The sequence below is a fragment of the Anarrhichthys ocellatus genome, unplaced genomic scaffold (assembly GCF_004355925.1).
Source record: "Anarrhichthys ocellatus isolate YVR2014 unplaced genomic scaffold, GSC_Weel_1.0 scaffold79, whole genome shotgun sequence".
In the NCBI taxonomy this organism is placed as follows: Eukaryota; Metazoa; Chordata; class Actinopteri; order Perciformes; family Anarhichadidae; genus Anarrhichthys; species Anarrhichthys ocellatus.
In genome coordinates this window covers 1,432,131-1,446,288 of record NW_022280109.1, presented here as the reverse complement: position 1 = coordinate 1,446,288, position 14,158 = coordinate 1,432,131, and the positions used below count along the sequence as shown (strand labels likewise).

At 42.3% G+C, this 14,158-nt stretch overlaps 2 protein-coding genes across 3 annotated transcripts; one reads left to right on the top strand and one right to left on the bottom strand.

The window, feature by feature from the left end:
* Window positions 1-511: 511 nt before the first annotated feature.
* On the top strand, window positions 512-12,995 carry zcchc4 (zinc finger, CCHC domain containing 4). Of its 2 annotated transcripts, XM_031874304.1 has the most exons (13): window positions 512-677; window positions 1,040-1,158; window positions 1,252-1,334; window positions 1,548-1,820; window positions 2,917-2,997; window positions 6,510-6,582; window positions 6,655-6,805; window positions 7,640-7,740; window positions 8,758-8,879; window positions 11,757-11,832; window positions 11,912-11,963; window positions 12,076-12,220; window positions 12,336-12,995. In XM_031874304.1, exons 1-13 carry the CDS (start codon window positions 590-592, stop codon window positions 12,457-12,459), a joined length of 1,488 nt encoding a protein of 495 aa, XP_031730164.1. In that variant the 5' UTR covers window positions 512-589; the 3' UTR covers window positions 12,460-12,995. The 2 variants fall into 2 exon arrangements, with proteins under 2 accessions (XP_031730164.1, XP_031730165.1); XM_031874305.1 differs by lacking the exons at window positions 11,757-11,832; window positions 12,336-12,995 and having other exon boundaries at window positions 12,076-12,167.
* On the bottom strand, window positions 2,008-6,376 carry LOC116398203 (nuclear factor 7, ovary). The gene is made up of 7 exons (XM_031874306.1): window positions 6,218-6,376; window positions 5,579-5,781; window positions 4,665-4,760; window positions 4,273-4,509; window positions 4,165-4,184; window positions 3,946-4,076; window positions 2,008-3,714 (listed from the first exon to the last, which is right to left on the bottom strand). Exons 2-7 carry the CDS (start codon window positions 5,777-5,779, stop codon window positions 3,116-3,118), a joined length of 1,284 nt encoding a protein of 427 aa, XP_031730166.1. The 5' UTR covers window positions 5,780-5,781; window positions 6,218-6,376; the 3' UTR covers window positions 2,008-3,115.
* Window positions 12,996-14,158: the final 1,163 nt, after the last annotated feature.

Genomic DNA, 14,158 nt, shown 5'->3' with positions numbered 1-14,158 from the left:
AATAAAGGACACGTTTAAAATAAGTAAATGGATAAATAAACAAATAAACCTTATTTCGAAAAAAAAAAACGTCTCACTGAGCCTACGAGCTTATCCTTTCCATACGGGGATGGAGTTTGCTAAGTATCATTTTATCTATTGATTTCTTATATGATGATATGATCCGGGGACTTGCCAAACAACGTGCTCTCTCTCTCTCTATTTATATCTCGAAGAAATTAATTAATGAATATACATGTATCATTTTCTTTGTCTTTCATTGCAGATTTCTCAATGTTTCTCAAATTCTCTATTTTTAATGGATACACTTCACACATACTTCTATCAACAGAAATAAATATATATATTTATTTCCTGTTGAAATCGGCAATGAAAGACAAATCTACATTACAATGTAGTTGTACTTTACTTACAAAAGAAGGCGATGTTTGTTTTCGTTTATTTATTTGTGATTTATATTTTACTGCGACAAAGTGCTCATGACGTCAAATCTGCGCGACTTCTACAAACGGCATGGCTTCCATATATCAGGCTGAGCTCGTGTGTTAAAAGGTGAAGCGTGAACTAGTAACATTGACCTTCTAGCGACATGGAGGTTAGCGAAGCTAACGACGAGAGTTTTGGAATAGAAGTGATTCCCACAGAGGACGGTAAACCAGCTCCATGTTGTCCGCACGGTAAGTCTCACTCATGGTGTAAATACGAGCAGTACTTTGCTTTAGTATATCCTCCATGTTTGTTTTGTATGTGCACACTTTGAACACAACGACATTATATGTATGAGTCTTTTTAATTTGTGTCGCACACAAAACAGCTCCCATTGCAGTACAATGTCACTTTATATTCCAAGCCAGGGTGTAGTGTGACAGACCTAATATTCAGCCGTGTTGGAGCTAATCACGCCCCATCTGTAACGAATGTTTGTGTAAGCTTCAGGGTACCAGCTTAAATCAGCCATCCAGAGTGTGGCTCACCTTTTGAAGAAGCATCGAACCTCACTGTTAACACAGTAACAGTCATGTCACGTGTGTTTTGCCAGGTCCAACTTTGCTTTTTGAGAAAGTTGGCAAAGGAGGGGAGAAAGGCAGGAGGTTTTATGCCTGCTCCGCCTGTCGAGACAGAAAAGACTGCAACTTCTTCCAGTGGGAGGAAGAAAAGGTAGGCTCACTGGAATTCTGTCACTTCTAACAACTTCTAACACAAGATACCTGAGCGATCCAATGGTTTCATTCTGATTCATTTGCTCTGAAGGTGTCGGAGGTCAGGCTTTTGGCCAGAGAAGCAGAGAACCAGTCAAAGAGACCTGTGTTCACCCAGCAGGAGAACTGTAGCAGGTAAGAAGCCAACTGACAACGTGGACTATGTATCTTTAACCACTCGGTCCACAGATTTACATGCGTTTGTATTATTGTCTCTGTTCATAACATTATACGATTGAATTCACTGTAGGCTGACTTTTAACAGGATTCAAATGGTTGTAATGTCAAATTGAACTCCCAAACATAAAGTGAGCTTATTTTCTCAAAGGTCTGTAATTTGTCCCTCAGGTTTAGAAAGTTTTCCTCCCTCCCACTGGATGAGAAGAAGTTCTGTCAGGATTGCCAGATGTTGCTCCTGCCAGGGGAGCATGAGGCCCACTCCTCTCACAGAACCACGGCCGTCTCCACGGATCAGCTGAGGAGGCCCAGCGTGCTGCTGCGTCCTCTGGACAACAAGAAGAGCAACGCCCAGTACCTGTTCACCGACCGCAGCTCCCACTTTCTGCTGGACACCCTGGCTGGTCTGGGATACAGGAAGGTGCTGTGTGTGGGCACACCCAGGTTAGGGAGACATTGAGCTTTACGTTTGCAGATACCACCACGTTTATTTAAAGCGGAGCCTAAATCCACCCACTGCATCATTTTGAAAAAGTAGGCAAGGGGCTGAGAGATCAAAGACACTATTTGAACATTAAAAATAAAAATGTTAGACGTTGTGGAAAGAGGCGAAGTGGGTGGTCTGATGAGACTGTGTTCATTCTTTTATTTCATGATGCAGATTAGTCCCAAATGGTCAACTCTGTCTGAATTGGCCTTGAAGAGTAGGACTCATATTAAACAGTATATGGCAGTTTGAGCCGTTTTCAAAGATTACATTTTTATATAATTTATGAATTTATGTCAATATTAACACCAGCATTGTGTTTCATCACAGTACAGTCAATTATCATATGCATTGCTCAAAGACTTAGTGAGATTGCTACTAGACTGCCCCGTTAATACAGTGCAGGCCTCTTTGTGGCGAGCAGGAGAGCAAACCTGTGAACTCTTTATTTTTGAAAGGCTGAATGCCAACAGATGTGGATATAAGCAGAATATTTCGCTATATAAAAACAGAATTTTTGAAAACAATCCCACGCTACTGTGTGAGGTGATCCTTGGGTCAGAAATGTTTAATACCAGCACACCCCCAACGCGTTATAAGAGCAAATCAAGACCACCTAACACACAAACACCCAACTTTCTGCATTACATTAACACAAATCTGAACCCATGATATACATCACTACTACCAAGCCACCACTGGGATCTTATTCTACAAATAGTATAGTACCAATAATATTAGTGTAGCCTGATGTTTATCTGTGCAGAAATACCGGGTGTAAACAAGATGAATAGACATGCAAAAAAATAAAAGCAGTGCAGCCCTCAAATGTTGCTTTAGAATATTATCGTCGACATTATGAATGAAGCTTTGAGGCTTCAGCCTGTTCGGTACAGCCTGAGCAGCAATGACATTTTAGAGAAAATACACAGAAGTTTAAGTGACTGCCATAAGAAACAAAATGGTGAAATGACTAAGATTTAAAACACGGATAGAAATCAGTGTTTTATCTAAGTTTTACTCCATAATGATTGTTGTTGTTGTTCGGGCCAGACTTCAGGAGCTGATCAAGTTGAGAAACCTGGAGCAGAAACATGAGCCAATGAAGAGTCTGCTGCTGGACATTGACTTCAGGTTGGTTTGTCTCGTTTGTTATCATATTATTTTGTACTGTAATGCTGCTCTGATGTGACGCTATATTTATATGGAGGGATAGAATCCCCATCACTGTATGTGGAGTTTGACCGCAGTATCATGGAGTGCTGATGTGACTGAGCTCCAGGTGATTGGGCCACATCTGGTTCTCCGGTGGTCTCAGGAAGCGCATGGCAGGGTACAGAGGCTCAGTGAACTGGTGATGAGCCCGGTCGAACACCGGCGTCACAGCCGGCGAGAACCTCTGCAGGACAGCCATGGTGTCCGCGTCGTAGAACACCAGCTGGCCCTTATTGTAACTAACCCACACTCCCACCTTTCCCAGCGGCGTCTGCCCGACGCCCTGGCACGCTACGTGCCGGTCGTTGTGCCAAGCAGTCAAATGGCCGTTGCGAAGCTCCACGCACCAGGAGTTCCTGTTACGGCCCAGCTTGGTGCCCTTGTCCCGGCCCTTCCTCTCCAGGCTGCCGTAGGCGGCGCCCACGGCCCAGGCGGAGCAGCAGTGGACGTCCACCTCCCAGTAACGCTGACCGGCTGTGACAGGAGACGAGCCCAGAGCGCAGCACACCTTGTCAAACTGGAGGGGATGCTCTGGAGCTGAGCGGGCAGAGCCGGAGAAGGACATGCCCCGCCCCTCTGAGGTCACCGTGATCTGGCTTTGGCAAGTCTGCCTGTCAATCATCATGGGGGATGAATCTGAAATTATACAGAGAATCCTTAGGTATGTTGATGACATTTGACCTTTGGCCATGCATCAGTGGGACTGTTAACCTGTTCCTGCAGCCAATGTTTCCTAGCAGTATTGGATTTACAAGATTTACTAGCTGACATGGCATTTTTGTAACTTATTGTCGAACCTGACTCAAATGAACCACACTCCTGCTGCCATGAATGAGTTAGCTCGTGGAGAGTTGATGGCCTCAGTACCTAACAGGAGAGCCTTCCTCTGCAGCTGAGCTTTCAGCTGTTTGGAGATGGAGGATAATGTTTTTAGGAGCCTTTCAAATCTCTCTTCATTCAGTCGGATTTCCTTCTCAGAGGCATCTGGCTTCTTAGGACTGCGAGAGAGATCACAGAGATTATAATGGGACAGAGAGGTCTGCAGCAGAGCTGTACAGCACTTTGTCTAATGGTGCAGTGTTTTACCTCAGATTGTCAGACTGACCCTTGAGATGAGACAAAAACAAAATACAGATTAAAACAGCAGGAAAATACTTGAGTGACTATGTTTTTAAACGGTGTCGGTGCACGGACCTTCCTTTTTTCCTCTGCCGCCGGGCCGGTGCTCAGTGCGCTCTGGAGGCTGCCGATGCTCTTGGAGACCTGGTCTTGGTGGTGGTTCCAGTTCTTTAGAACCTGGTCCAGTCTGGTCCTGGTCTGCCTCAGGTCCAGCTCCAGATAGTCCTGGACGGCCTGCTCGTCCTGCTTCAGGACACACCGCATGTTCTCGAAGTCCTCTCGAACCTGCTGCTTCATCACCTCTGTGCTCGTCTTCAGGGAGGAACACAGAGAGCAGGAGGGCCACATGTTGAACACACACCAGATTAATACACGTCATCTATTTATTTACACTCCTCCTTGTTGGTGGTCTGATAACTGTGTATGGTGTCCACTTTAAGTATTGAGAGCCTCTGGTCCGTACTTACAGAGAGATCTGCCTTGCGTTTCTTCAGGGACTGGATGTGAGCCTCAGTCCTGGACCACTCTGCCTGCAGCTCCTCCATCCGTCTGGACAGCTGCTCCTGCAGAGTTACATCAGTGCTGGCATGAGTGTACATTATTTTCAGCTTTAACCTCATGTACAATGTGGACTAGAAACTACACTGTCTCTTGACAAAATTAATTAGTTCTGAAAACAAGGATTTTTAGTTTTATAAATGTCATAAAACGGCGAAAAAGTCACAATTCCCTCAAGCTCATGTTCAAACGTCTTGTTGTCGGAAACCCAAAGATATTCAGTCTACTGTGATGGGAAGCAGGAGACATTTATTAGGGCACCGTTGGAGCGGAGGACCTATTGTTATTCTAATGTTTATTGTTAGGGCCCGAGCACCGACATAGTCGGAGCAGAGGACCTATTGTTATTCAAATACACATAGTACATCGGGTGCATGTTTGGGGGACTTGCCACACTTGAAAACTCACCAAATGTTCCACACTTGTCAGGCCTGGTGAATATAGCATATTTGTGTGTAAAAAAAAAAAAAATGGCTCTCTAGCGCCCCCTAGAAGTTGGACCGGTGACGCCCCTCGGCAAGTATGTCCGATTTACTTGAAATTCAACACGCACATCCAGCTCTCAGACCCCTAAACTCCGCCTACTTAGATTTTGCAGGACAATTGAAGTGTGAGTTTTGAAAGTCGAGTCATAGGATGATCTCCAAAAGAGAAAAATGGCCAGAGAGACCAGAAGCATTAGACTCTGACTGGACAGACTCGTATAAGTGAATTCTTCCCACACTAATTTCTCTTTTTAGAAGATGAGAAAAATATAATATTGTAGCTTTTTCAATTCAACCTCAGTGTGTGCGTGTGCGTGCATCCGCACCCACCCACCCACCTGAGAGGGCTGTCCAGCACTGGCTATCTTCCTCTGTAGTTTTGGAGAACGGGGGAAAGGCTGAACGGTGTCAGTGTTGGAGTCCAGTGGGGTGAAGCTCAGTCTGTCCTGCAGTACACTGTGGCTGCCTGCATAGGGCGGAGCGAGACCACTGTGTGCTGACTGACCATTACCAACAGATGAAGCCTCTTGTTCTGCCATTTCTGTGAACAAAACAACAAACTCATATTAAATCTCTACCAGCAGATTTTCCCCGTTTGCACTCTCCAAAGCATTTCCTGTTTATGTGCTTTAGCTGTGTTTTCAGAGTAAACCAGTTCTTCAAGTTTTTGAGTCCATGCCAAGCTTTCTTCCATAACCTTGTTTAGGATATGATCTATTTATCTCTGCAGATTAACCAAAATAAAACCAAAGAAACACAAAGTCACAACTCACAACTTCCTGTATGTTGAGCATTCAATTTTGTCATATTATGCATATACAGCTGCAAAATACCATGTTTGTTACAGTCGACAGTTCTCTGGTTACTGGGAACTTTTAGACCTCTGCATGCTGTAACAGCAATATATTCATGATGAATATTCAGAAAGAGTCCCATTGTATTATTTTAGCATGACTAAATGTGTTAGTGTTTCTTACCTGCGGTGTCTGCGCTGCGTCTCCACTGTGTGTTTCTGTAAAGACTGTGCAGAGGGTGTGTTCTGTGTTACAAGCTTCAGCCTGCAGTCACCTCTCTGTTACCTGGATACACACTTCAGGATCCACTGTGTTTGCCAACTTTGTGTGCACGTACAGCAGATAAGTTCCAACATGCTCTGTTTTTTTTCAGCCTCCTGTTACAAAGGAAACAGAACTCATGTGAAAGTTGTCTGAATGTTGAAAGTTCAATGCTGAATAACGCATCATATGATTTTTTTTCATAATGTTCCAGATACACTCAGTTCTACAGCCAGGATGAATTCTGTCACTACAACATGTTCAACCATCACTTCTTTGATGGAGAGGTAAGAGTTAAACTCCTGTGTTTCATATGTTTGCCTTCCAGTTCAGTGTGATACAGCCTCTTGTCTTGCCAGGCCTCCGGTGCAGTGCTGCAGGCCTTCCTCACTGAGTGTGACGGCCAGAAGGTGGTGATGGTGGCCGACCCTCCGTTCGGTGGCCTGGTGAAGCCTCTGGCCAGCAGCTTCTCTCTGATCTCACACACATGGAGGAAGCTGCAGAGTTCTGGTGAGTGTCATGGTAAAGTGTCTTTTTTTCTCCATATATTTCTCAATGACTGTTCAGCTCCATGGTATATTTAGCACTGATCCTTGTGGCTCCACTAGAGGACATTCTTTTTGCAGTAAGGCAGCTTAAAACGGTGAAACATAGACATTGAAGTGTGAATACTATATACCAAATACATCAGCTGAAAAGCATAGAAACACTTTTTTGGGTCACTTATATTTAAAGCAGAGTCCACTTCTTTCTGGCCAGCAGATGACAGTAGAACAAGCTGTAAACCCAGAATTGACACATCATCATTGTATAAAGATGATATTGCAATAATTAGTTTGCAAACAGTTGGTTATTTATACATTCTAGCAGAAGGGAACAACCCTTAGCATTCGTTTGGAGTCGTGCCAAAATTCACTCTCCTTTTAGCTCTGGTTTGGTCTCCACCAACTCCTGAGACAGTTATCTGACTCTTTAGCTACTAAAAGCTCCACAATGTTCACTAGCTAGTCTCTAACTCTGTGTGTGCTGTTTCAGGCTGAGCAGGTAGAGGACAGTGTGTTTATCACTGAACCAACAGTAAACCAAAACAATGAGCTGGAAGAGGCTAAAAAGCTCTGTAGAGACGAGGAAAACTGCCGAGTCGGTTGATAATCCTCTGGGTTCGTCACATTACACATAGTTATTTAATCCACTGTCCATAACAATTTAAATTCACGCTGCTTTGACCTCTCGTAACAACTAATGACAATCAAATATTTGAATGATTCTGCTACTTATTGTCTGTTTTAAATTAATGCTAGCATGCAGTGTTTGAAGCTAACCTCCAGGTGTTTTTGTGTGCAGACTGCAGTAACACTGACATTCCCATGATGTGGATCTTCCCATATTTCTTTGAGCCTCGCATCCTGGAGTGTCTCCCCTCATTCACCATGCTGGACTACCAGGTAGAGTGCCAGTGCATCACTTGTATTGATTGATTGATACAGACATACTTGGCTTTGGAGCTTTACTATCAGGAAACATGCACTACAATACCTGTGAGGGACATTTTTTCATTCAAGAATACCTGATGCACAAACTCACTATCAACGTGTCCGGGGGGACATGCACCCTGATAACTGAACTCCAAATCTGTGTTGAAATCATGAGGAAAGCTAATGACGTTAGCTGTTAGCAGCCAGTCTTCAGGAGCTAACAGCTAATGTTAACAGGTGTTACATTATAAGGTCAAGTTCTACTTAGATTAAAAAAAAAAAGAGTATTAGATGAAGGTAAATTATAAAATGATCATGATGTGTTCAAATGTCATCAATATGAACTTGAATATATCCAGATGTTTTCACAGCCACATGAAGTAGATATTAGAGAGGGAATTATGACTTGTTTAACTTCCTAAAACTAGCTTGAAGCGTATATTTAGTTTTTTACCCTGGCTCTATTTGGGTATAAAACCCGAGTATTTCCCTAGAATTGGTATCGACTATGACATTTCTGGCATTGTGCCATCCCGACTGTCAAGTTCAAGATGGCCAGACTTCTTCCAGGGCACAACTGGTGATTATCATTCATCAGTCAAACCCAAGAAGAAGCCCGTCATGCTATCAGGTTCACTGTTGATACAGCAGGAGAGCCTTGTGTTTCACTGTGTCACCGTGGCAGTGATGAACCTAATGAGAAACGTCTGTGGAAAAACATGCAATTTCCTTTCTTGATAAATTCATATTGACTTGGCGACCTTTTGTATAATGCAGTGAGATTTTGGGCGATTATGAAATGGAATAGTGTAGTGGATTGTCTCAGTGATCCTCAATCAATATTTAACTATCCTCTTTAGAGGGATCTCCTTTTTAATTGATAGGTAGAAATGTTATTAGACTGTAAAGTAACTATGCTTCTTTTTACGGGACACAATAGTTCCTTGTGGACTATAAACGATTAGTCAGTATTTGGTTTGTTTCCAGGTGGACTATGACAACCATCCTCTGTACAAACACGGGAAGACGGGCAGGAAGCAGTCTCCTGTCAGACTCTTCACTAACATTTCACCCAGAGACGTTGTCCTGCCCAAAGACGAGGGCTACAGGTATCAACACACTGATAATCTCCCGTAATTCAGTATAGATGAACATGTTGGACGATTAATGACGGTACATTTCAGTACAGAAGGTAAAGGTTGGTTTGAGGTAACATAGAAACGGTGTCATCAGAGAGCACTGTCTAGAATGTCTCACTATGTTCATACCTGGCTCTATAATTCCTGAGTTTAACAGATCCGTATTATACATTGTTGGTAGTGGTGGGCAACGATTAAAATATTTAATCGCATGGATTTTTTGCGATTAATCGCATTGTTATGGCAAAGTTCAATAATGAATTCAAAAGTAGTGTATTGCGCACTTTTATTTTGAAAGTACTGCTATATGAACAAAAGGTCAATAACATTTGGTTCACGAGATGCAGGTAGCATGTTTTATACTTAATGTGAATATAATTCATACTTTGTTGGCATCTTATTCTGAAAACCGGATGTTCGTCTGAAGAAACCGGATGTTGTCTCACGTTAATCTTTCCGCTAACTTTCAAAGTCCTTCGCTCGCTCCTGATCTGTGCCGTTTAAATGCGTTTACCGTGAATGTCAGCATATACAGTTGTGTGAAAAAGTGTTTGCCCCCTTCCTGATTTCTTATTTTTTTGCATGTTTGTCACACTTAAATGTTTCAGATCATCAAACAAATTTAAATATTAGACAAAGATAATACAAGTAAACACAAAATGCAGTTTTTAAATGAAGGTTTTTATTATTAAGGGGGAAAAAAATCCAAACCCACATGGCCCTGTGTGAAAAAGTGATTGCCCCCTAAACCTAATAACTGGTTGGGCCACCCTTAGCAGCAACAACTGCAATCAAGCGTTTGCGATAACTGGCAATGAGTCTTTTACAGCGCTGTAGAGGAATTTTGGCCCACTCATCTTTGCAGAATTGTTGTAATTCAGCCACATTGGAGGGTTTTCGAGCATGAACCGCCTTTTTAAGGTCATGCCACAGCATCTCAATCGGATTCAGGTCGGGACTTTGACTAGACCACTCCAAAGTCTTCATTTTGTTTTTCTTAAGCCATTCAGAGGTGGACTTGCTGGTGTGTTTTGGATCATTGTCCTGCTGCAGAACCCAAGTGTGCTTCAGCTTGAGGTCACAAACAGATGGCCGGACATTCTCCTCCAGGATTTTTTGGTAGACAGCAGAATTCATGGTTCCATTTACCACAGCAAGTCTTCCAGGTCCTGAAGCAGCAAAACAGCCCCAGACCATCACACTACCACCACCATATTTTACTGTTGGTATGATGTTCCTTTTCTGAAATGCTGTGTTACTTTTACGCCAGATGTAATGGGACATACACCTTCTAAAAAGTTCAGCTTTTGTCTCGTCAGTCCACAGAGTATTTTCCCAAAAGTCTTGGGGATCATCAATATGTTTTCTGGCAAAACTGAGACGAGCCGTTATGTTTTTGCTCAGCAGTGGTTTTCGTCTTGGAACTCTGCCATGCAGGCCATTTTTGCCCAGTCTCTTTCTTATGGTGGAGTCATGAACACTGACCTTAATTGAGGCAAGTGAGGCCTGCAGTTCTTTGGATGTTGTTCTGGGGTCTTTTGTGACCTCTTGGATGAGTCGTCGCTGCGCTCTTGGGGTAATTTTGGTCGGCCGGCCACTCCTGGGAAGGTTCACCACTGTTCCATGTTTTCGCCATTTGTGGATAATGGCTCTCACTGTGGTTCGCTGGAGTCCCAAAGCTTTAGAAATGGCTTTGTAACCTTTTCCAGACTGATAGATCTCAATTACTTTGATAAACCACAGTTAATTTATGTTTTAACAGGGGGGGGGCAATCACTTTTTCACACAGGGCCATGTAGGTTTGCATTTTTTTCCCCCTTAATAATAAAAACCTTCATATAAAAACTGCATTTTGTGTTTACTTGTGTTATCTTTGTCTAATATTTAAATTTGTTTGATGATCTGAAACATTTAAGTGTGACAAACATGCAAAGAAATCAGGAAGGGGGCAAACACTTTTTCACACAACTGTAGGTGCACTAACATGTAAGTCTGCTGAGTTGACCACGGAGATCTGAGTGTCTGCTGACTTTACCGCAGCGATGTCCAGTAGTCTCCAGGGAAAGCAACAGCTGGTGCAGCTTCTCTCTTTATTTCTGCCCCCCCCCCCCCCCCCCCCCTCGACCAGAAGCGGAAGTCACCTTTTCTCTACGGCAACCCTGAAGGGACATATCATCTCCAATACAAAACATGATAAACATGAGACAGTCTGTTACAATAATAATAAATTAAAAATACTTACCTGTTTATTTTTCCCATCTCAAAAGGCTCAAGGACACACGAAATTAATGCGTTAACTTGCCCAGCACTAATTGTTGAAGTAGAAGTTCAAGTAGAACTGTTAGTTGCAACCACAGATTTTCTGTGGTTGCATGAATCCACTTTTACAAGCATATCCTTTATCCTTCTAATATTAAAATGTTGTGGAACTATTTGACCCTGAGTACCATTGGACATTTTTCAAGACTGTCGGTACAATACCATTACTTTCAATTGCGATACCAAAAAAAGAATATTATCAAACAATATTAAAAGGTATCATCACCAGCCACACGCTGGTGCTGATGGTAATGATGGCATTTCCATACTTTTAGAAATGTATTTCTTGGTTTTCTTTTGTAGAGACAGTGCACACACTTTTGTTTATTAAACCAAACCAGCCCAACAGCTGTTTAAGATTGTTATAACACAAGCAAAATACAACAACTTTAAAGTAAGTTATGGCTTACTATCAAAGACCAAATGAACAATCTGACGAAGCTTTCGATGCCAAATGTCAATCTTCCATCATTTCAGATGTACCTCGATGTAAGAACCATGTTTGTTCTCTTCTCTTCCTCCTTTTAGATTTTGCTCCGTTTGTCAGAGATTTGTGTTGTCCCTTAACAAGCACTGTGCTAAATGCAATGTCTGTCCATCCAAGGTATAAAACAACAACTGCATACATTCTGCTGTCTGTAATGAAGACATACGTTACAACTTGTGCTTCTCTCTGTCTCCAGGACGGCCGAGAATGGAAGCACTGCTCTATGTGTGAGAAATGTGTGAAACCATGTACGTAAATGTCTACACATTGGATACTACTTGTCAAGACTAGCAAAAGTCGTCACACCACTTTATCTGTTGTCTCCGATTAATGGGCGTGTTTCTTTGTCCTCCCTCTAAGCCTGGAGACACTGCCAGCGCTGTGGCCGCTGTGCTCTCCCAGACCACAAATGTGGACAAGGTGAAGGACAGGAGGGCTGCTTCAACTGTGGCAGCCTGGAGCACAAACGCAAAGCGTGTCCTCTCAAAGACACACACAGGATCAGGTGAGTGTTTGGGCTCACTCTTTGGACTCCGTCAATGTGCCAATAACATTCAATATTTACACGTCTTAACTTGTTCTTCTACGTCGGTGTGTCTGTCTGTGTTTCGCCCCACCAGCCATCGGTCCAATGCCAAGAGTGGAGGCAAACGTGTATCCCATCGTCCCCTGTTGAAGCCTAAAGCTAAGAGGAAGTCTGGAGCAGCTCGCAGAGCAAAGAAGCTTGCTGCTCTGCCTAAGTGACCTTAGCATTCATGCAGTCTCTCGTCAGCTGTGCAATCACAAGCGAGTTATTTTATATAAACTCAAATACTGTTCTTAACAGTGTTAGCAAGTGTCGTCGATTAAAAAGTAACATAAAAGGAGCATTGTTTTTTTTCATTGAAATGCATACACACCCAAAGTTGGTATTTATTTTCTGTATATAGCAGCCTTTTTAAATTTTACAAAAATAACACAACTAATTTTCTCTCTAAATATTAACCCTTTACCTTTTTTGTCTAGTATACGTATTTCAACAAAAGTAAAACAAATTAAATCTGCATTCATTGATTTTTGGGTCAGCAGAACAAGCTGTAAACGACATCTGACATATTAACCTTATAGTTCAGTTACAAATCCAGCAGACACAGCAGCATTAGGCCCAATCCCAATCTCCACACTCAAGGCTTTACAGACGTGGAGGTACAATCTCGCAAAGTCTGAGGGTGTAGTTCTGTCCCACTGTCAGATCATCGAGTGTTTGAGGACTCTGACATTTTGAGCCCTTTATGAACACTTTCCGTAAGTCTGCATTTCTGCTACATTAAGGATTCAAGATGGAACATAAAAACACATGAAAGCAGAGAAATGCAAGCGGAGCCGATATTACACAGATTTGACCTATTTCATTTTGTCATTGAAGCTGTTTTGAAACAAAAACTGAGTAAATAGATTATTTGACCTCTCATCTCATAAGACAAGAGACTAGAAGATGTTCAAATCAGGGAGTAAAAAGTTTTTGTTTTTTTAAACCACAATTGTAAATAACGTAACATGTAATGTAATATGTTGCAGCCTCTCACACCCAACAGATGACGTCTCTTGCACACGACGCCCCCGAATTTGGGGGCACTCGGGCTCAGCACCCCTGAAAATATTGTTCGAAAAAATAGCCTTATTGTTTGCCAGTATTGTGGATTTGTCCAGTTGTTTTACCAGATTAAACAGCAACGTATGGGCAACACTATCATATAAGTCACTTTTTACACACTCCAAACAACTATAGACTACTAATATAAGCATCAAGAAAAGTCATAAAAGCATGAAATCCTGGGCATAAATCGCCGTTATGAGTACGGCAAATCAATATTTGTACCCGGAAGCTAGCGGCTACCGAGCATTGCAATGCATTTTATAGCATTAGCACTCATGGCCGAACGCATAAATACCTTTGGTTTTTCTCTCCGTGGAACCAGTAGAAAGCTGTGAGTGGACAAAGGTACCATCGCAGGCTCTGATGATGATGGGAATCTCAAAATGATTCCCAACAGCTGTATTTGGATGTATTGAATAATATGAGTGGTAAAAAAAGTGAAATATATAGTTATATCATATATAAAAGTACAATGTAAGAGTTGCAACAGCTGGTTCGAAAATGATGACCTCGCGTGACCTCTCTGTACTAAAGCCTCTTATTCTTCACTTTATACCAGCCAAACGTTATTCTACGACTACTGATCATACAGACATAGGTTGTGCTATGATTTGGGAGAGTTTTAGGGAGCCAGCTGCATTATTTCAAAAACATATCAATGAAAGTGCTTTTTCTTCAGGCGAACCTGAATATTTTCAATTTGAGCTGTGTAATGTCTTCATTTACTATATTAACCAGCAACATATACACAATATTACCCACTGAACAACCTCACAAGTGTTGTGATCTGATTATAGCATCAACAAT